The 20,342-nt window shown below is 36.1% G+C and overlaps 5 protein-coding genes across 5 annotated transcripts in view; 3 read left to right on the top strand and 2 right to left on the bottom strand.

The window, feature by feature from the left end:
* The window catches only part of LOC113235397 (exportin-5), a 21,024-nt gene extending 15,676 nt beyond the window's left edge, over positions 1-5,348 (bottom strand). The window contains exons 1-5 of the mRNA XM_026471076.1: positions 5,291-5,348; positions 5,088-5,154; positions 3,872-4,026; positions 1,331-1,490; positions 538-756 (exon numbers count right to left, since the gene is read on the bottom strand). Of these exons, the coding sequence (XP_026326861.1) occupies positions 538-756; positions 1,331-1,490; positions 3,872-4,008 (516 nt within the window). The 5' untranslated portion in view covers positions 4,009-4,026; positions 5,088-5,154; positions 5,291-5,348. The remainder of the gene's footprint in view (positions 1-537; positions 757-1,330; positions 1,491-3,871; positions 4,027-5,087; positions 5,155-5,290) is intronic.
* A 1,725-nt stretch (positions 5,349-7,073) lies between these two features.
* LOC113235396 (POC1 centriolar protein homolog A) lies at positions 7,074-11,146 on the top strand. Its single transcript, XM_026471075.1, has 7 exons — positions 7,074-7,245; positions 7,330-7,548; positions 8,859-9,184; positions 9,271-9,355; positions 9,508-9,627; positions 9,728-9,850; positions 10,241-11,146. Exons 1-7 carry the CDS (start codon positions 7,111-7,113, stop codon positions 11,144-11,146), a joined length of 1,914 nt encoding a protein of 637 aa, XP_026326860.1. The 5' UTR covers positions 7,074-7,110.
* A 169-nt stretch (positions 11,147-11,315) lies between these two features.
* On the bottom strand, positions 11,316-12,077 carry LOC113235452 (copper transport protein ATOX1). The gene is made up of 2 exons (XM_026471139.1): positions 11,917-12,077; positions 11,316-11,731 (listed from the first exon to the last, which is right to left on the bottom strand). The coding sequence occupies exons 1-2, from the start codon at positions 11,923-11,925 to the stop codon at positions 11,522-11,524; spliced, it is 219 nt and encodes a 72-aa protein (XP_026326924.1). The 5' UTR covers positions 11,926-12,077; the 3' UTR covers positions 11,316-11,521.
* Positions 12,078-12,781: 704 nt separating this feature from the next.
* On the top strand, positions 12,782-15,396 carry LOC113235437. The gene is made up of 2 exons (XM_026471119.1): positions 12,782-13,860; positions 14,322-15,396. Exons 1-2 carry the CDS (start codon positions 13,269-13,271, stop codon positions 14,921-14,923), a joined length of 1,194 nt encoding a protein of 397 aa, XP_026326904.1. The 5' UTR covers positions 12,782-13,268; the 3' UTR covers positions 14,924-15,396.
* Positions 15,397-16,409: 1,013 nt separating this feature from the next.
* LOC113235302 (tudor domain-containing protein 3) lies at positions 16,410-20,002 on the top strand. Its single transcript, XM_026470963.1, has 7 exons — positions 16,410-16,515; positions 16,594-16,678; positions 16,760-17,150; positions 17,473-17,657; positions 18,111-19,319; positions 19,418-19,532; positions 19,643-20,002. The coding sequence occupies exons 1-7, from the start codon at positions 16,412-16,414 to the stop codon at positions 19,711-19,713; spliced, it is 2,160 nt and encodes a 719-aa protein (XP_026326748.1). The 5' UTR covers positions 16,410-16,411; the 3' UTR covers positions 19,714-20,002.
* Positions 20,003-20,342: the final 340 nt, after the last annotated feature.

Below are 20,342 nucleotides of genomic sequence, written 5' to 3'. Positions count from 1 at the left end.
GAACCTATTGCAATAAAACGGCAATTTCATACTTTAACCCCTAATATTAGCCATGGAAAACATGAAAACTTATGAAACTTTCACGCACTGGAGAATCATGTCATCCACATCATCAGCAGTTGAGCAGACTACTACAGACTACTAATATGTGCTTGGAAAAATAACAACATACTCTTTTAGCAAATTGTCCTAACATGTCAAATATTACTTTTAATGTTTTTTTTACTCCTTTTAATATACATCTTCCTCTCTTTGGTCTTTTAGTATTTCCTCACATTGTTTGAGAAAAGCACTATACGAGACTCGGCGGGGACGGGGATTGCTTGAAACGTATTAATACCATTAAGTCATACAAGTATTAACTCATACTCTTCCAGCACTCCCTTACTTCCCGGCCTCTGCAGCAATGTACTATATCCAATAAATTACTTAACAGATTAATAAGATTACTTAACAGCTGAAGAACAATATATCCTCACTTTAATACGTGTGGACCTCCCCAAGTGTTTGTTCTGGTGTAAATAAACATAATCTTACCTGCAAGGTAGCAACATCCTCGACAAGCCTCAGGAAGACATGTAGCACAATCTGAGTATGCATATGGCCTCTAGAGCAAGCGTCGCTCAATTCAGCGAGTAATGTGGGCCACTGTTGGGGCCACTCGCGTTTAATCATCTCTACAATGACGCGGGCAAGGGCGTCATTCAGGTGAGCAGTTTCCCAACCACCCATGTATAATAGCTTCATTGCATTTTCCTAAAAGCAGTAATTTGAATTTATTGGGATTTAATGATACAATTTACCACCCAATATCTTGCCACTGGACAATCACATGAGTCGCAGTCCAGGTTTTTTAATGTGCCCGACAATCACACGAAATGCCTGGTTTCAAACTAGGAAAATCCCTGTACTATGAAAACCAGAGCAAATTCTCTCTGGGACACTTCAAACCAGAATCAATTTAAAAAAACTAAAAAAAAAAGAAAATTTAGAACCCAGGACCTTTGCATTCAGCGCACACAGTGTGAACCGTTAGGTCACAGATGTCCTCTAACATATGAACATATAAACCAAATTTGTTTTATTTAATAAAAGGCAATACAAATTAATAATAAAACATTGATGGATATAATAGTGGATTTGTTTTTTATTTACAAGGAAGGGGAACTCACTTACAGTCATTCCTTGATTACATTGCATGCAGCTATGTCGAATTATTCAATAACATGGGAAGCGATAAGAAACCTATTCGATTATGTTAACTGTGGTGGTAGCCACGGTGAAAATCATAGTAATCAAACTAAAGTTGTCAGTTTCATGTTAAACATACCTTAATAAATAGCTTTTCAGCCTGTGTAATCTGAGTCCACTTGTACTTAACGGTGTGTTCCATAAGCTGCAAGCCAAAGTGTTTGACCACAGCCGAGTAATGAGTGCTACTAGCTAGCAAAAGGCCAGCTTGAGCACACCATGGAGAGTTCTCTTTGAAGCTGCAATCAAATATTCTTATTGAATCTGTACCATAAACCAAGACATAATTTTATATTGTAGGCGTAGTTTATTATATTACAATCAAAAGCATAACAAAACACGTTTTTTTGAATATTATACAGTTTTTTTCAAATGACAAAAAAATCACCCTGTATACATACAGAGCATTTTTTAATAGGATAGTATGGAGAAATCCAAAACCATAGAAAATACAAGGAAACTCCTAGGAATCATTAAGTTTTTTCATGTGAAAACAATTTGGCATAGTCAGATTTTGGTCAAGCGTGAGTTATCCATAAAAATGAATAAAGTTGATCAAAAATTTTTTTGGCGCTGATCGACTCAGTTTCAGTAAGGCTCATTTCATTGTATGGGACGAAAAAAATCGGGACAGTAGAAGTTGGTCAAATTTAATCAAATGTTTTTCATAGACTTTGTTTAACTGCCTCTGTGGCCGAACGGTTACCATACCGGACTGCCACGCAGAGGTCCCCGGGTTCGATTCCCGGGCCGGGAGAAATATTTGTATTGCCTACATTTATTTCTCTCGTGAGTTTGGGTGTAATTTGTGGTTGTCTATGTGTGTGTCCATGGCACCCGCGACACAGGGTTTTCCTAGTGCGGGGCTATGTTGAGTGTGTGCGTTATTATTATAAATGCCAAAATTGATTTCACAAAAAAGACTGAATAGTTCCAAAGACAATTTCCTTGTAGCTTCTAAGATTTCGGATTTTCCCATACTAAAATTTAAAAAAAAACCCTGGACATAATGTATACAGGGTGATTTTTTAATCAACACCCAAATTTTCTCTAGGCGTCAGGCATCACTTTTTAAAAGGTGGGTAGATACACACTCAACATAGCCCCGCACTAGGGAAACCCTGTGTCGCGGGTGCCATGGACACACACATAGACAACCACAAATTACACCCAAACTCACGAGAGAAATAAATGTAGGCCATACACATATTTCTCCCGGCCTGGGAATCGAACCCAGGACCTCTGCATGGCAGTCCGGCATGGTAACCGTTCGGCCACGGAGGCAGATGAGATATGCGTATCAAAATAATATTTCTGAATGAATTGCTTCTAAAGAATTTTACATTAACGTTCTAGTAACGGAGTAACCGAGTGGGTCGCGGACTGGTCCTTGGTGGCAAGATTTAACAGGTCAGTCGCGGATGACGAAGACCCAGTTTGTCACATGTCGTTTGGCCACTTTTTCGTGTTCCCATTCGCATCAATAATGCCTTGAACAATAAACCACCACGATGTAATAGTTTTAAATAGTGAAAGATTAAACAATGCCCAAATAATGCACGAATCACGACGAAAGTGTTCCATGTCGCAATTTGGGATTCATAAACATGGCTGTTACAAACGATTTTGGCTGTCAATACAAGGCTGTCAGACTATACCCAATTTACGACACTTTCATTTCTCTTCACGCTTAAGGACGTGATAGGCCAAGACCGCCCATGGAGAATGAAAAATATCCTCTTGTGAAACCCTATGGAAGTCAATACATAATTGTACTTCATTGTATTCAATTAATGACGGAAATTATTCTAATGAGCACAGCACAATCACTAATACAATTTGTAAATTTTGTTTATGAATAAGGGTGTGCTCGCGCGGGCCTTCTAACTTTGTGGAGCTGTATCTTAATATTACTACTATTATACTATTATTAATACTACGTGAGGGATACCAAAAGCAAAAAAACATGTATTTTATTTCTTCACCAAAGTACATGCAATTGTATAGCTCAGCAGTGGTTCAGTAGGCTATTGCTAATATTAATACAATTCAAAGTTGAAGTAGAGGCATAAAATTAATCAAAAAGTAACATTTTTGCGCTTATTAGAGTTTCAAGTACTTTCCTAGAACTTGATGATTTTACATATATTTCCATTTTAAATACCTATTTACTAGCGTATTTCCCTTCGTGAAAATTGCTATATATACGTAATGTTGAAAGGCAATTGAACAATATTTAATTACTTCACCTCACTCTTAAATGCGGTAAGCAGCCCCAACATGTGCACCGCATCATTCATTCATTCATCATCTAGATCATTATTTATTAGTATTACATACACTGATTTATAAATTTAAAAAAATTATACAGTGTTTTCACTTTCAGTTCCTCCATCACACTAAATATGAAGCAAAGTGAGACAAACCGTGAGGACCTGACAAAATCTTTGGGGAGTAACTGCTACATACAAGGGAAGTGACCTCAGCTATGACCAAATTATACTCAAGTTACAATCATATGGTATTTCAGAATGATAAAATATAGGCATTAGCTTTACACACTCACATGGTTGCAGATTGCAATTTCTTAAAAGTAAGGATACAAAAATCAGATTTTTACCTCTCACAAGCATCATAGGCCTGGTTGCGGGCCTCATGAGCAACACAGGAGTTGAGAGTGAGCTCCACAGCTCTGCTCAACTCCTCTGCTATGAGGGCCACCTCCCCGGCCACTTCGCCACTAGCTCCAACGTTCATTACGGCACGCTCTTACTCCTACAGTCAAAATAAATACAATATACAACAAAAGTTTAGTTTACATTGTGTGTGAACAGACATCATGTGGTAGCCATATCACACTTGCTGTGGCAATTGGACTTTGATGGTCATCTGAAAGTCAATGGGTACTACAAATGAAATGCAAGTGCTCACAAGGGCTATTTAAGTATCTAATAATTAGTGCCTGGTGTGATGCACTGATTTCGAATATTTTTGGAATTATAATTGCTTCTAGGAAATGAAATATTTTTTTCAATTTAAACTGCGAATATACATATTTCTCAATCAAACTAATGTTTCAGGCCCTTTATAGATGCCATGGTCATGTCTGACTACTGTCATTTAATATTATAAGTGTATTTTAAATTGTAATTATTAAGATCTTTCTGACACATATTTATATATAATAATAAAATTTGGTTACTTCTTAAGCATTCAGGACTTTGGCGGGGTAATGTGCTTCATAGTTCTCTGTAGCTGAATCATAGACTCATTTAATATGGCTTGCCATTGTTAAATTACATTTTCTTTTTTTGTATTGCATTGCATACCAAACAATAAACTAATTTTAATTTTTACTGCGATGTATTGTGACTTATGAAGTAAATTGACTTATCAGTTTTCAGGTAACCATACACTCTCTCTCTCCACAAAGAAAATTCTTTCATCTAATGTAGTTTTTCTTACAACATGTTGCTCAACACTGGATTTGAAACAATTTAATGTGTGGCCTATAAACAACTTCGAAAAAAAATCAATGGTAATAAAGAATTCTAGACGAGATACAAATACATAATTACTAATATACAAATATAGAATTAACAATCTACATATAAATTTATAAAGACAACAAAGAGAAATGACACTTTAAAATTATACACCTCATGTTTGAGTGTTAACACATCTTGTAGATGTCATCTACATAAAGAACTGCAAGAAACAGAACCGTACTAATACGGAGATGAATAGAATAAAATTATTGGTTGCACTATTTACCAACTTCTATAAAGAGGTATGATGCAGAAATGGATAGATAGATGATGCAATGCACTCCTCACCTGTTATTCTCGATAAAACTGTCTCCATAGGATTATGTATCCTTTATTTCATTTCTGAATAACAATACTGAAACAAATTCCACTTATACGCTATAGATATACATTGAGAGATTTAAAGAAAAATTGTTTGAACAGAACAAATGACATGCTATAACAACCGGTATTCAAAAACACAATAAATATTTAAATTTAAAGAAACTCACGCATTGCCAACTAATATAACTACAGACCAATTAATAGGAGGCCTTAGTTGCCTAAGTTCCTACACCAAATGTGTATTGGATACGAATTGAATTTTCAAAACAGAAAAAACCTCGTGTCGTGGAAAATGATACGAATAAGTAATCCATAGACAATAATGATTTTTTTTCACAATACATAATTTTTTTTTTAAATTTATTAAGGTTTTGGCAAAGCCACCAGCCTAAACATGAAGTTTAAATATGTTTCTGTAAATATGGCCGCCACAAAGAGGATAGTTTAGGGTAATATTGTTCTGTGGAGGATAGGCAATTTGAGGCGGCGTGCTTGGATTGACTCGGGATTCCTTAAAACGGGCGGATACGGGTATTTTATTTTGAGATTCGTATAATTTCGCGTTTTAATCTTCGATTAAGGCACAATAGCACTATCCTATTCCACTTTAAACTAGATTTCACAAAATAATTGAAAGTCAAAATAAAAACGACACTTTTCCCTCCAAAAGGTCCAGAGCGAATCTCACAATACATAAGGATGATTTTGTGGTATTGTTTTTCTCTTAAATAGAGATGCTTTGTGAATCGAATGTGAAATGCTTAGAAGATGGAAAGAAAAGTGAAAGTTCAATTTCAAGGGCCAGACGTCAGACTTTTAGGGTCGTTTCGTTCAATTTCAAGCACTAGAAATCATACTTAGGTCCTGACTTGAGCATTGAGTTCTGGTTCTGGAATACGACCCTACAACTAACATCTACCCATAGATTTATCTACCAACATTATAGATCGCATAGTGTTTCGGAATACCTTCCAAGCTTGACACTTAAGATTTAAATCCAACACTATGCCGCTTACGATAAGAACGGGGATTCGCTCTGGACCTTTTGGAGGGAAGTGTCATTTTTATTTTGACTTTCAATTATTTTGTGAAATCCAGTTTAAATTGGAATAGGATAGCGCTATTGTGCCTTAATCGAAGATTAAAACGCGAAATTATACGAATCTCGAACTAGAATACCCGTATCGGCCTGTTTTAAGGAATCCCGAGTCAATCCAACCACGCCGCCTTAAATTGCCTATCCTCTTTGGGGCGGCCATATTCACAGAAACATAATTAAACTTCATGTTTAGGCTGATGGCTTTGCCAAAGCCTTAATAAATTAAAAAAAAAATAAAAAATAAATAAGAACGGTCCAAAGTACAAAGTGTTAAGCTTGACGTGCTCTTGACAAATGCAGGACGAAAACAACACATAATAACAACACATTATTAAATATTCATCAACATTAGCTTATTAGGAGTTTAAAACACTATTTATTAGGCTTTGTTGCTTTTATAAAATGCTAGCATAAGTTACGAAATCGAAAATTTCCATAACATGATTATAATTTTTTTATTTGTTTTTTCACGTCTGTAGCACCTAAAAATCATTCTAAAAAATCGTTAACCCTTCAGACATTTCTCACAAAAAAAAACCAGCTCTTATCCAGCCCCGCAGTCGACGATATACGTGACTATTTTTGTTTAATTTAAAACGTCTGACTTTTGAAAGTTGAAAATAATGTTTAATTAACTACTATCAGAGGTGGCTTTACCGTATAAAAGAAAAATAAAAAAATGTGGCTATGGTTTTTTTTGTTGTTTGGACTGTGGTGAATTGGTGATGGGATGTTGTGACTGTGTTCTGCCAGCAGTTTGATTTGAAATAAACTTCAGAAAATATTTTTCACGAGATAGCGACTGCTAGATAACAGTATTTTGATTGTTTTTTTTTTAAAACAATCTCGACCAGTTAAAAAATACGTACTAGATAACGATTATGGAAGATGGAGAGTAAATTGGGGCAAATAGATCCATCTTTGGAGAAACAGTTGAAGGGTCATCGAAGTGCGATCACAGGACTTTCATACAACCCAAATGACCAACAAATTGCTAGCAGTTCCTTAGACAACAGTGTTTTGGTAGGTATTCCAGGATTAAATTCCATTTTAATTATTATATGATAAATTGTTTTATTTACCATAACGTCTGCATATGTTTTATAGTTATGGGACCTAGCTGGGACTATGCGTAGCTACAGATTCCGCGGGCATGACGAAGCTGTGATGGCTGTGACGTTCTCCCCGACCGGCAAGTATATGGCGTCGGCGTCTCGCGATAAGACTGTTAGGATTTGGGTACCAAGTGTCACAGGTAGCACTGGCGTGTTTAAGGCGCATTCTCAGACTGTACGCTCGGTACAATTTAGCCCTGATGGATCTAAGGTGATTATTTGTTTAAGTATACTCTTGGACACATAATTCGAGCCACCTCGCATTTTTGTCGTAAAGGGCTAGAATACATAAATAGTGTTATCATCGAAGAAAAAGTTTTCCCCGGTTTAGCAATTCCGAATTCCCAACAAGGACTTATGGAAAATACGTTTAGTATACTAGTTTCAAAATTGCATAATAGTTTTTAATCAATCAAACATTATTTAAGCTTAGGGCATTCAATACTGAAAATGTGTGATGGCTCGAATTATGTGTCCAGAAGTGTATTGAGTACAAGTATAAAGCTGGTAGCTGATGGACTACATGTCTGTGTGACACATGCAGCTGTGATCTACAGCATGCGGCCAGCACATAGTCGAAGCTGGTTTCAGTATTATACATCTATTTGGTAGCAGCCTAATCTGGGATAAAGCTTCCCCTTTACTCTATCATTCAACCATCTTTTTCTTAGGCATTTAATTCCTTCACCCTTTTCTTAGTATCCAAAAGCTGGTGATATACAAACAAACATCCACAGAAGTAATATGAAAACTTGTGCCATTAGAGAAATGTGGATGAGTGATTTGCGAACATGAGAGGCATGCAATGCATTTTGTTGCTGTTGCAAAAAAATTGTATATGTTACAGTACTATTGCACTTAGTTGTAAATGTACCTATTTCTGCTGCCAAGCAATAACATTAGCATTACTGTGTTCTGGTTTTGAAGGAAGTGAAGTTTGTGATTTAAAGCTCTGAGTTTCACAGCAACTGTTATGGATAATCATGTAGCTTACTATCACACACAGCACAACTTGTTCATCCCTTGGTTGCCAACTTGATATTACAAAAAGAAAAAATGTACCAATTGAGGTCTCATGTGATTTTCTGTGGGTCACAATATGAGTAAACATCTAATACCTGTAGCGGCATGTACTATGACTATAACTTCTAAGTTATATGTATACATATCTAGTAGCAATACCTCTTCCTAACAATGAAAGAAATCATTGTAATAAAACCTGGATATTGAAGACAGGTCATAATCCTTGGCAACTATGTGAAGTTCGCAACCTGTGTTCGGCCAGCATGTAGACTATGGCCTAAACTCTCATCTAGGATGAGACCCGTGCACAGCAGTGGTATATGTAGTGTGTTGATGATGTTGTTTTTCATTAAAATTTTAAATGTTAATGTTATGTGTTATGTTAAATTATAAATGTCCGTAGGAATTATACATAATATAAGCAATCCAAATTAATTTTCACACTTTATTCATACATAATTTTAATCAGTGTTTACAATAATATTTTCTTTGTTTCAGATTATAACAGCTTCAGATGATAAAATAGTAAAGCTATGGTCTAGTGAAAAATACAGATTTATAGCCTCTTTTGTAGGACACACAAATTGGGTAAGATGTGCCCGGATTTCCAATGATGGTTCCATCATAGCATCCTGTTCTGATGATAAGACGGCGCGTTTATGGAATCCGGATTCGGGGGTGCTAATAAATACTTACAAGGATCAGAAAGGACACGGGATGTGTTTAGCTTGGCACCCTTCTGGTTGTTACATTGCAGTTGGAACATCACGTGGGAATGTTAAACTTTATGATGTAAGGACTCATAGTCTAGTCCAGTATTATAGGTACAGTTGAGTATATTCCTTAAATTACTTATTATCAATTGATTCATTTAATAATTTCTTCTTAACATAATTTTTTTCCATTCCAGCATTCACAATGATGGGATTACAAATATATCATTTCATCCAAGTGGTAGTTACGTAATTACATCTAGCAGAGATGGTAAAATGAAGGTATAGTATAGATTAAGTTGTGATATGTCATATACGAATAAACCCTACATAAAATTCTATACCATTTTTGAGACATTTGAATGAAAACCAAGTCTTTATCTAAAATCGAAACATTTTATGGTTTTTAATTTTAGTTTCATGGATTATTTCAGATTCTAGACTTATTGGAAGGCCACCCTATATTCACCTTGAGTGGACATGAAGGACCAGTCAATGCTGTAACTTTCTCACCTGGCGGAGAATCGTTTGCTTCAGCTGGTGATGACAAATTGGTAACTATTAGATAAAAACAGTAACCAGTTTTTGATATGGTTGTGACCTTTTAAACAATCGGTTTAAAAAACGGTTAAACAATCTTTTTTTTGTTTTTAGGTAAATATCTGGAAAACAAATTTCACAGAGCTAGCAAATGATTTGAAAGAAAATGTGGCTCAGAATCCAACTGCATTAGGAACTGCCTCACAGACCTCCACTGCTTCTAGACCCAAGAATCAGGTTACTAAAAAGTTATGGTCATATTAGTATAGTGTATAAATGATTGGATGTACTCTCTTTATTAGTCATTATTTTATATCAGTAGTTATAGGCAACTTGATTGAAAATTGATTAAGGTCTCACTCACTATTATTATGATATTTATGTTATGTAGATTTTATAGTCACAATTATTGGAATACATTTATATTGAACTTGCATAGCTCTAAATTATTACTACTCCTTTCCATCCAGGACCTGTCAATGAGAACTGTCGCTACAAACTACTCCATTGCCATTCAGAAACTAGAGTTTCGCGAAAATTGTTTATTTAGTAGACACTTCATGCTCAAACGCTCTGCCTCTTACTAGTATTAGTAAACAAGTATTAATCAATTCCATCATAATCCAGGGTATAAGATCTTGGTACCTTTGTTTTCACAATGCCAAGATTCCTGTGTCTACATTTACTCATATGGATGATATAACAGAATCTTCACATGGTAATCAATCAAGTACAACACAGCATCCAAATGCAAATAGTACCCTGACTGAAGCTAGTGATAATACTCCAACATGGGCATCCAGACTTTACGCCACAACTCTGAACAGTTTCTTTAACAGGACTCACCCACACTCAGATTCTAGAGATGCTGAATGTCAATCGCCTACTTGGTTTTCTAATATGGCTCAATCAAGTAATTCTCCTAATCGCCCACCATTATCTGATGATCATCCGTTAGCTAGTGTCAGTCGTATAAGCCATATTCCTCATTGTCCACCAGTAATTTTGGCTAATGAACCCACTGGCAGTTGGGGTCACACAAATGAAACACCTTGTCATCCACTTTTGAATTCCTCTAGATGCCTATCTCATAATGTTGGCCATATTAGTCATATACCACGAGTTGGACCTCCAAAACCTGGAACCTACACAGTACCATCAATTATATCTCGAACTATTGGAACTGAAATGAGAGATGATCAAGAGGATGATATGTTTGGATTGATAAAATTGAAAAATAAAGATATCTGCTATACCAGTGGTACTATAGAGTGGGTTGGCAGGAAGAGAAATTTTCCAATTAACAGTGGTTTCAAATTACTGAATGACAGTCAAGGGCCACTATGGAAAAAATCAAAAAAAATTGACAAGAGCAACTTATATGGAGCAGACAATTGTGAAGATTGTGAGTGTGCTGATGTACTGCCTACAGTGAATGCTCTTGTAGACCATTTAAATGCATTACATGAAGCAGTGGATATTGTTGATTTGAGATTGAATACACTTGAAAGTGTTATGAGCACAAATGATTAATTATTTTTATTTTTTGTTAAGATTTGTTTTATTTATAATCTAGTGTAATAAATTAGTTGTTATTAAAAAGTTAAATAAAATTATCATTTTTGTGAAAATATTTATTAGAAATACTGTCATGACAATATTGTCATGACATATACAATATAACATCTATATGTGACGATCACAATAAGATAAAAGTATGATTGATAACTGAAACGATAGATATTAAAAATATAATAAAAAGGTGTTCCCACATTGAAACAATACATAACATAGGTAGAGTGACTTGTTAAAGTTGATATCAACAAAAATACATATTGTACACTTATCACCAAATTTGAGCAGAGAAAGGTACAAGTTAGTGTAAAAAATATTTTTAGGACTGTACAGCTATTGTGTGCCTACGTATGTAGTTTTCTTGCCTGTTTTTTTAATGACTTCTAACAATTGATCAGCGCTGAGTGTAGCCGTAACTGATACCTTCTGTTCTGGTAGGCTAATATCGATGTTATCGACGCCCTGTCCTTTCAGCCTGTTGAGCACCCTTTCTACTGCGCCAGAGCACCCTTCACACGTCATCTCAACGTTAAAAATGTGTGTCTGGAACAATAGATAATTTAAATTACTTACAGGCGACAAACGAACTTAATTAATGCTTATTTGGTATAAAGGATTGATAAACAAGTGACATTTGCATGTCATGAAAGTAAATAATTAACCGATGAATAAATAATTGAGTAGTTAATGTTTGTATTAAAATTTAATTGTACATAAAATGATCTTACCGATGACATTTTAGTAGGAAGACTATTAATGGTTGTTAATTTTTATATTACGTATATTATCACACTGCAAAGAGTAGCTAATTAAACTGATAGATTTTGCGGGGAAATTAAAGTTTTACGTATAGTCAAGCACAAGCATTCGTACGAATCTCGTATCACTGGAAGGAAACGTCAACAATGTCATTGTCATACGGTCAATGACCCTATATACTTATCTAAATTTATTTTAGAAAATAATATAAAAATTTAGTTAACTGCTATAGTAACAATATTAAGTTTCTTCGTTATAAAAACAAGTTAGTCAAAAAGCTTTGTAATTTTGTAAGTGGCTAAAACACTCACCGCGAAAAGCCAAGAGAAATAAGAAAAAAAAGTGGCTCTATGCTTGTATTTTTTTAATTGGTTTTTATGGCTTTGGGTATTTTGATGAGCCAATCTCTAGGATAGCAACTCACGGTAAAAGTTATCAACAACCAAATTCGATAAAATAAAACGAGGGTAGATGAAAAATATGCGATAAACTTTTATTTTTCGTTGACATCGTTATTATGTCGTCGTCAATAAGTGTTCTTTATTAAAATGTTGCGCTCTGAAGGAGAAGCGGAATGGGAGCGTAGAAAAGCGTATTTAATAAATTTTAGTAAATCATAGATATTATTATTAATAAAATCTATGATTGCATTGCCCTCGGGTGAGTGTCACCCCAATTTTTTTTCTGCGATATTTGAAATAGATAACCTAATTATAGTTAATTAAAGTATAAGTTAGTACCTACATGGATCGCCGTGGCTTTGACTATAATGTCAGTAGAGTTTTAACATGTGTGATTGTCAATACATTTATTATTCACGTATATTACTTCCAGCATTATCCCCAATACGTGAAGAACCCGGTGAAATAAGTTCCACTGCAGACGTCACAGCTCAAGTAGAAGCTGAACGTCCACTTCCCCATTTGATCATAGAAAGAGCTTATAAACGACACCACGACGATGAAAGCGACAAATGTTACGATAATTTTTTTAAAAAGATAATGATATATTATAAAAAGCACATTCTAAAACAAGAAGTTGACGATGACGCGAGCAGTTTTAATGAATCTTTAGTTGGAATCAACACAGCTGATGTAAATCTTGAAGGAGATTTTAGTTTCATGAAGTTCAAAAACCAGCGGCAAGAAGTTTACAGTGTTGAGGATCAAAGTTTGAGTTTTGATGATTTGGAGTCTATTGGTATATTGTTTTGAGCATATTACTAGAGAGTTTGGTGATAAAAATAATGTTTAGTTTATATATATTAATAGTTTAGTGTTTGGAGTATATTACTAGAGAGTTTGGTGATAAAAATAATGATATGAGTGATAGAAATCAACATGCTGCTGAAAGAGACACTGTTAAAAATCAACTGGGTACAAATAAAGATGGAGACTCAAGGATCAGTCAACAATTATTGAAATATCGTTGTGGTGGCTCTTCCAAAGCTACCAGCTCTGATACGGACATTAATTCAAAATCACGAGGTGATGTCATCGACAGTGATGCTACTGAAATACTTGAGCGTTTACAATATTCGAAATCGTCTAATGATGAAGAAAGTAGTACTAAAGTAGACGACAAAGAAAAAAACAGTGAACTAAGCTATAATTTAGGTGACAGTTGTGTTATTCCTGTAAATCTACAAAGTCTCACAGGATATATAACCAAATCTCGTTCTGTAGAAAACCTAACTGCTCCAAAGTCACCACTTAAACTAACTAGAATACCGGACATAAGTCATCTCTTAAATGAGAGTACAAGTGACGAAAGGGAGCGTCCGATAGCTTCATCCACGCCCATAGAAGAATATGACTTCTTAGAAACAATAGCTGAAGTGCACATGGTTTTGGATCAAGACGCTTTGAAATGTCCAGATCATGAAGATGATATTCTGCACAGTAATACCGAAAGTAAGAATTTATAAAAAAACTCATATAAGTTATATAAGTATAAGTCAAAACTAATTAAACTAATTATTTAAATCAAACTAATTATTTCATGACGAACAATTTACATTTGACCTTCTAATTGTGGAGCTCGCACTATACAGCGGCTTATGGCTTATTTTGATGTTGGGGCCTTCGGGCCCTCTAGCATTTCTCTTTCTTCTCATGTGTTACTTTTCCAGTAGGTACAAATGTTCATTATTTATTTTTAAAGATATTATTTTTATTTATTAGGTCTGGCTAAAAAGTGACCAATAGTCGGCTTACTGCCGTAGCGCCCATCTTGCCACTGCAAACATTCTGATGCACAAATGTGAAAATGTTATTTTACTTTTATTTTTTATAAGAATCTAACAAAGGTAAATTATAAAACTACATTAGTTTTAGTTTAAAACGTCATGTTAAGAAGAACACTATTATTTCAGGAAGGGAAGCTGAAAAAAATCACACGTCTCGTGAAGATACAAGCGACGTTGAAGAAGACAATAATATTCGTCACGAAAATCGTGGACATCCTGATCCTGAAATCGAAGTTATGAGAAGTGTACACACGTCATCACAAAGACTGTCCATAGAATGTCAAACTTTATCGTCTAACACTGAGTCATCTGTGCCAGATTTCAGCACTGCATTATACTTATCATTCGAAAGCATTAGAAATTCAAATAATGGCATGAATGCAAGAGAAACTTCAATTATTAATGACTATTTTCCAAGAATCAGTGCGATGGAAAGAATTTCTATAAATGAAAATGAAAAATTAAGAGTAGGACTCAAAAGAGTATTCAGTTTTCCGGAAAATTCTACAAAAAGATTGAAAAGTGTTAACACACAGACCAATGAAATTGCTAAGCAACGTAAACACGCATTTGTGCCGACTATCCACATGGCTCTTCTTGTAAACATAGTTACACAAACTGAAGAAATGCCTAAAACCAATATCGATATTCAAACCCAAGTCGATACGCAAGTTAAAACTGTACAAATTCAGACAGAACAAGCGGCTACAAATAATATAGAAATTTAAATTGAAATCCAGGAAGCAAACATGATTGATTCAGAATCACAGACTGATGATTTTTTAGAAGGACGCTGGCATCGTTATTGCAATTATTATGAAAATAACATAAAATTTTATTTTTTCTAATTATTTCTGACCTCTAATTGGGATTCATGTAATTTTAAGAATTTATTTTAGATTTTTTGTTTAGGCTTCATTTTTGAAGCACAACATTTTGCGATAATCATTTTGAGTAGTTGCATTAAAAGAGACACCTTAGAATAATTCTAAGTGAGACACAATACTACCACTACTACTACTACTACGTTACTACTGTAACTATTTACCGCCGATGCATATGCAGTATCAATTTAAGGACGGTTACCTATCAGTAGTCCAAAATGACATTTTCATAACCTCGAAAGTAGTTGTAAGAGGAAAATGTTTTTCTTTTAAATCTAACCTAACCTAACCGAACCTAATAGTGTCTTTGCGATAAACATCCAACATATCCTGAAAGAACAACGGTTTCGTTATGATTCGGTTTTCAGTGTAATGAAAATTCGAAGAAACGTTATTTCGGAAAGAAAATTCGAGTTTGTATTCGAGATAGGTTATTATTAAGGACCTTCGGTTTTTGGGTTTTTTGTCATTATTGTGACTTTAAGTCGGTAGTTGACAATCTAAGAAATAGTTTTTGTTAGTTTTTGATGTGGAATGATTCTTTAGCATTTATTATTTTTGTAACCTCCATTTTCCTTCCAGATAACAAATCAAATACCTTTTTTGTCAAGAATTTTGCCAATTACACCTAATTCTGACCATATTTTATTTTTAATGTTATTTTTTGTTTCAATATCAATATCATTGATTTTATTATACGATATAAATAAATATTCAAAACTTGTCCATATCATGTTTTCATTTTATGTTTTTTTCTTACAGCCCACTGCTGACGTATTTTTTTAAGTCGAAAAAATTCTAAATTCTCGGAGAAAAGTCTAGGGAAAATAAAAATACTTTTTTCTAAGGCTGAATTCCTGATATTTTTCCAATATTTTTCCTGTGATTTTCCATTGACATTGCATTGCCATCTGCCAAAAGTTGAAGTTACAGAACGAAAACGACGGAGCCAATGAAAAGGTTTTATTTCCGCTGATAGGACATCATTATTAAATCTCGTTTTTTCTAGTGGCTGTAGGTACAAGTTTAAATAAAATTCACGATAAATAAAAGTTCAATAGTTATTTCTGAACGTAGAGCACAATATGAGCCGTCAAAATTATATTTTTCCAATTTTTCGTGAATTTTCCGGAAAAATTTTGAAATATTTGAAAATTTTCGGAAAATTACCCAACTATATCTACAGTATACAAATAATATAATTTTTTTTAATTTTTTGAGGCTTTGGCTAAGCCAGACTACACGTGACAAACATAAAAAAAAATCTGTAGACTTTACATATAAAAACTATTATAGCTTTGTCTATGCGTACTTGTCAATGGAAGGAACCGTATGTCCGTGGATCTTATTATTTATCATAATTCCTCGAAAAATGCTATTATAACGATTACAAATATCAATATGTCACTTAGCGACAATCTTAAGGAGTTGGGCTGGTAATTATCCACGAATATTTTCATATATTTGCTTCCATGTGGCCTGTTTTTTCACTACAACATTGTACTTTTTTACAGGCACTTGACTCAAGAAGGTATCGATACTATTAGTGAAAATGGGTTAATACAGGATGTACATGTCCTTAGCAAAAGAGCTTTAGATGTGAGTATATAACCATTGCTAAATATTGGTACATTGTGCCAGTTTTGAGGTCAACAAATTGGTTGATAATTCTTGTTACAGTACGATTTAAGGGACATCGGGGACGTAGCTTTCCCAGAGGAGTTTACAAAAGATCCTTCTAATCTAGAGAAGCCTATAGTAGTGCAAATTCAAAAGATAAGAAATGTATCTGCGCCTAAGGCGAATGAGGAGTCTACATCGGCGCCTCGCATGTTGAAACTGACTTTGCACGACGGCAAGTCGGTGTGTACAGGACTAGAGATCACACCAATCTCAAGTTTGAGCATTAATACTCCACCAGGTACTAAGTTGTTGCTCAAGAATGAAGGCCTGGAGGTTTGCCATGGAGTCATTTGGCTCACTGCTAACATTATATCGGTGTTGGGTGGAAAAGTATCTCATATGATTGAGAAATGGGAGCTAAATCGAAGTTTGGCTAAGCACACCAGAGGTAATATTGATTTGATGAATTTTGTTGATGTTGCTTATTTATTTTGGGATAAATAAATATCTTACAAGGTCAATTACAACAATAAGTAAGCCTATAGTAATATAGAATGTTTAAATTTTCTATGATTCATTTTCATTTTTTGTGTAATATGTATTTGCAATAAGAGTACCGAGTAAGTTTCTTGTAAAAATATTTTTATGTGGATCAGAAAGAACTATAATTTCAGTTAAAGAGAGTGATTGAGAAGTTTTAATACAAATACATTCATCTACTTTCATTCCTTATTTTAAAAAAACTTTTGTGATTTTCTATTAAATTTTAGGTGGCATAGGTGCTGATGGTGGCCCCCCTCCATGGATTCCATTTGGACAAAGGCTGGAAACTCTGAATGATCGGCCGTTTAAGAGTTTGCAGGAGGCTAATAAACAGCAGCAAGATAATGCTGAGTTCGAGGCACAGAGGAAAGGTGCCATTGCTGAGGCACAGAGGATGTCTGGAGTCAAGAAGGTGGCAACATTATTGTCATTAAATAAGATAAAATCTATAATAATAATAATAATGCACACACTCAACATAAAGGAAAAAGGAAAGCGCTAGGGAAACTCTGTGTTGTGGGTGCCATGGATACACACATAGACAACCACAAATTACACCTAAACTCACGAGAGAAATAAATGTAGGTCATACAAATAATTCTCCCAGCCCGAGAACCGAGGCTGGGACCTCTGCGTAGCAGTCCGGCAAGGCAACCGTTCGGCCACGGAGACAGTTATCTCTACTAAAAGAAGTGTTTACCATGTAATATTGATAGATATAGCAACTAAATATAACTTAATATTATAATCCCTTTTCTTACTACTCGGTGCTATGCTTGCACCCCAAAAGAATCTTGGTGTCTCTTACTACATGTGAAAACCATTCTTACTTCATTTCTAAATTATACCATATTTCATATTTCAGGTATTTGGTGGAGGCACCAAACCGTTATTGGATGCAAATGTACAGAAAATAGTGGATGCTGGGTTCTCTGAAGAACAAGCCGAAAATGCTCTAAAATACACCAAAAACAATGTAGATAGAGCACTGAAAATACTCCAGAAGAGGGATAACTCTGAAAACAGAAATAAAGAAAAACCTCAGAAAGAACAAGACCAGCCGAAAAGAAAGGGCAGAAACAAGGAACCTAATGATGAAGATAGTATTCCAGCTAAACCAACTGGAAAAGTTTCATTATTTGATTTCTTAGAAGACAAACTGCCAAATGTACCAGATCGAGATAAAAACATTCGGCCAAATACATCAGTTTCAGATGATCGAAGTGATAGAGCACCCTCAAGCAGAGATAGGGATAGGAATAATACTAGAAACAATACTCGGTCTCAGGGATCTCGTTACGACAATGCCAATAGAAGTCGCCCTGATAATAGGGGTTACTACAATGACGGTCATCACAGAGATGACAGAAAATACCAAACTCAGAATGAAAAGCCACCCAGATTTCAGAGGAAACTGGAGGAAAGGAATAAGCAGCATCAACAGCAACAAGTCAATAATGTAGCGTACAGCAATTCATATCAGAGCCAACCACAAAGCCACTACAATGACAGAAATATGAGGAACGATAGTAAGCCTCACCAACAGAACTATCGCAATAATAGCAATTCGATAGATGGACTGGTAGATGCTACTGCAAATCTGAATCTTCTGTCGAATCAATCGCGACCTAATGACGATATTGAGCTACCACGTAGTTACCTGCCTCACCAAGATCAACAGTACCCTCAGAAGCAGGGATACATCACAAACCAAAACATGCAGGAGATTCCACCATTCAGACGGGGTACTGACGTGCACAAGTACCAGGAACAATCGTACCAGCAGCGGCAACAGCCACAGCCTAATGGGTACATAGAGCCGCAACAGAGCCCCATGTATCCTAATATGAGTTACATGAGCAGCGGTGGTTATGCGCCAGGTGGACGCCAGTACAGCTATGGCCGCGCGCAAGAGTACAATACTATGCGTGGTGCTGGACCTTTTTTGCCAGGATCGCTACTCGGCTTCCAGAACGCCGCCGTGAATGAGCAAGCGCGAGCTATGCTCGGCGTTGCTGAGATTAACTGGAAGGTTGGCGATCGCTGCCTTGCGCTATATTGGGAAGATAACAATGTAAGAGTTGTCATTTGGTTTACTGGTGTTCATTTTAAAAGTATAAGTACATTAACTGACTACATGTATTATATTTGCTGACTTTCTGTTACTTTCAGTTCTACGAGGCAGAAGTAACCGGTATATCGGCGAACACTGTTGTAGTGAAATTTTGCGCGTATGGCAACCACGAGGAAGTCCTCAAATCGAACTGCCTACCATTCCCCAACCAAGGTGAGTTTTTAGTTCTACCAATGCATCTACAGTTAAAAGTATCCCTTTGCCAATTTGGCTGCATAGTTGCGATTCTGTGAATCAGACTAAGTTTAATGTACCTTTGGCAGGGCCTGGGTCGGGCAGCGGCGCGGGTTACGCGTCTCGCGGTGGCGGGGTGTTCGCTGCTCGCCGTCCTTAGTGGTGGGGAGCGGCGCCCCCCCTGTGCGCCGCCCCTGCCGCCAGCTGACAGCCGCCTTGCGCCCCGTGCAGCCCACCGCCCCCGCCGATGTCAACTGCCCCGCCAGTCACAACGCCCGCATCGCAATCGCCGTCGCTGCCGTACGCCGTTGGGTACCCCATCGGTATCCCCCCCGGCTACGAGCACCTCTTCTCGCCGCAGGCGTCTTTGCCGGAGGCTTGCGCCCCATCGCCGCCGGTCGACTACGTCGAGGTCGCCGAACTAACGAACTACGCGTACCCAGTCTCGACCACCTACTGTTGCTGTGGGTGCGTTGCGTAGGACGGCGCTAACTTTAATGTGGGCTGATGTCGCCTGCCCGGGTGTGACTGTAGATAATGGACCTATTCCGAGGTGACAGATAAGTTTTTTAGGCGACGGCGCGTATATAGTTTAACTCGTAGTGCGAGTGGGCCTCAATGATTTAAGTGAAAATGCAAATATTTCCAAGACAGTTAGTTTAAAGTGCCACAACATAATCAAATTTGGACTCTTGGCTCACGGTTATTAAATTGCAACAGCTGGTGGCTCTAGTACTTGACGGCCTATTAATTAGTAATCGGTGTCGTCCTCTGATTGCAGTAGCCTCT

This window comes from Hyposmocoma kahamanoa, unplaced genomic scaffold (assembly GCF_003589595.1).
Source record: "Hyposmocoma kahamanoa isolate Upper Pololo Valley unplaced genomic scaffold, ASM358959v1 87, whole genome shotgun sequence".
In the NCBI taxonomy this organism is placed as follows: Eukaryota; Metazoa; Arthropoda; class Insecta; order Lepidoptera; family Cosmopterigidae; genus Hyposmocoma; species Hyposmocoma kahamanoa.
The sequence above is the reverse complement of the archived record's forward strand: the minus strand, read 5'-3'. Positions and strand labels throughout refer to the sequence as shown.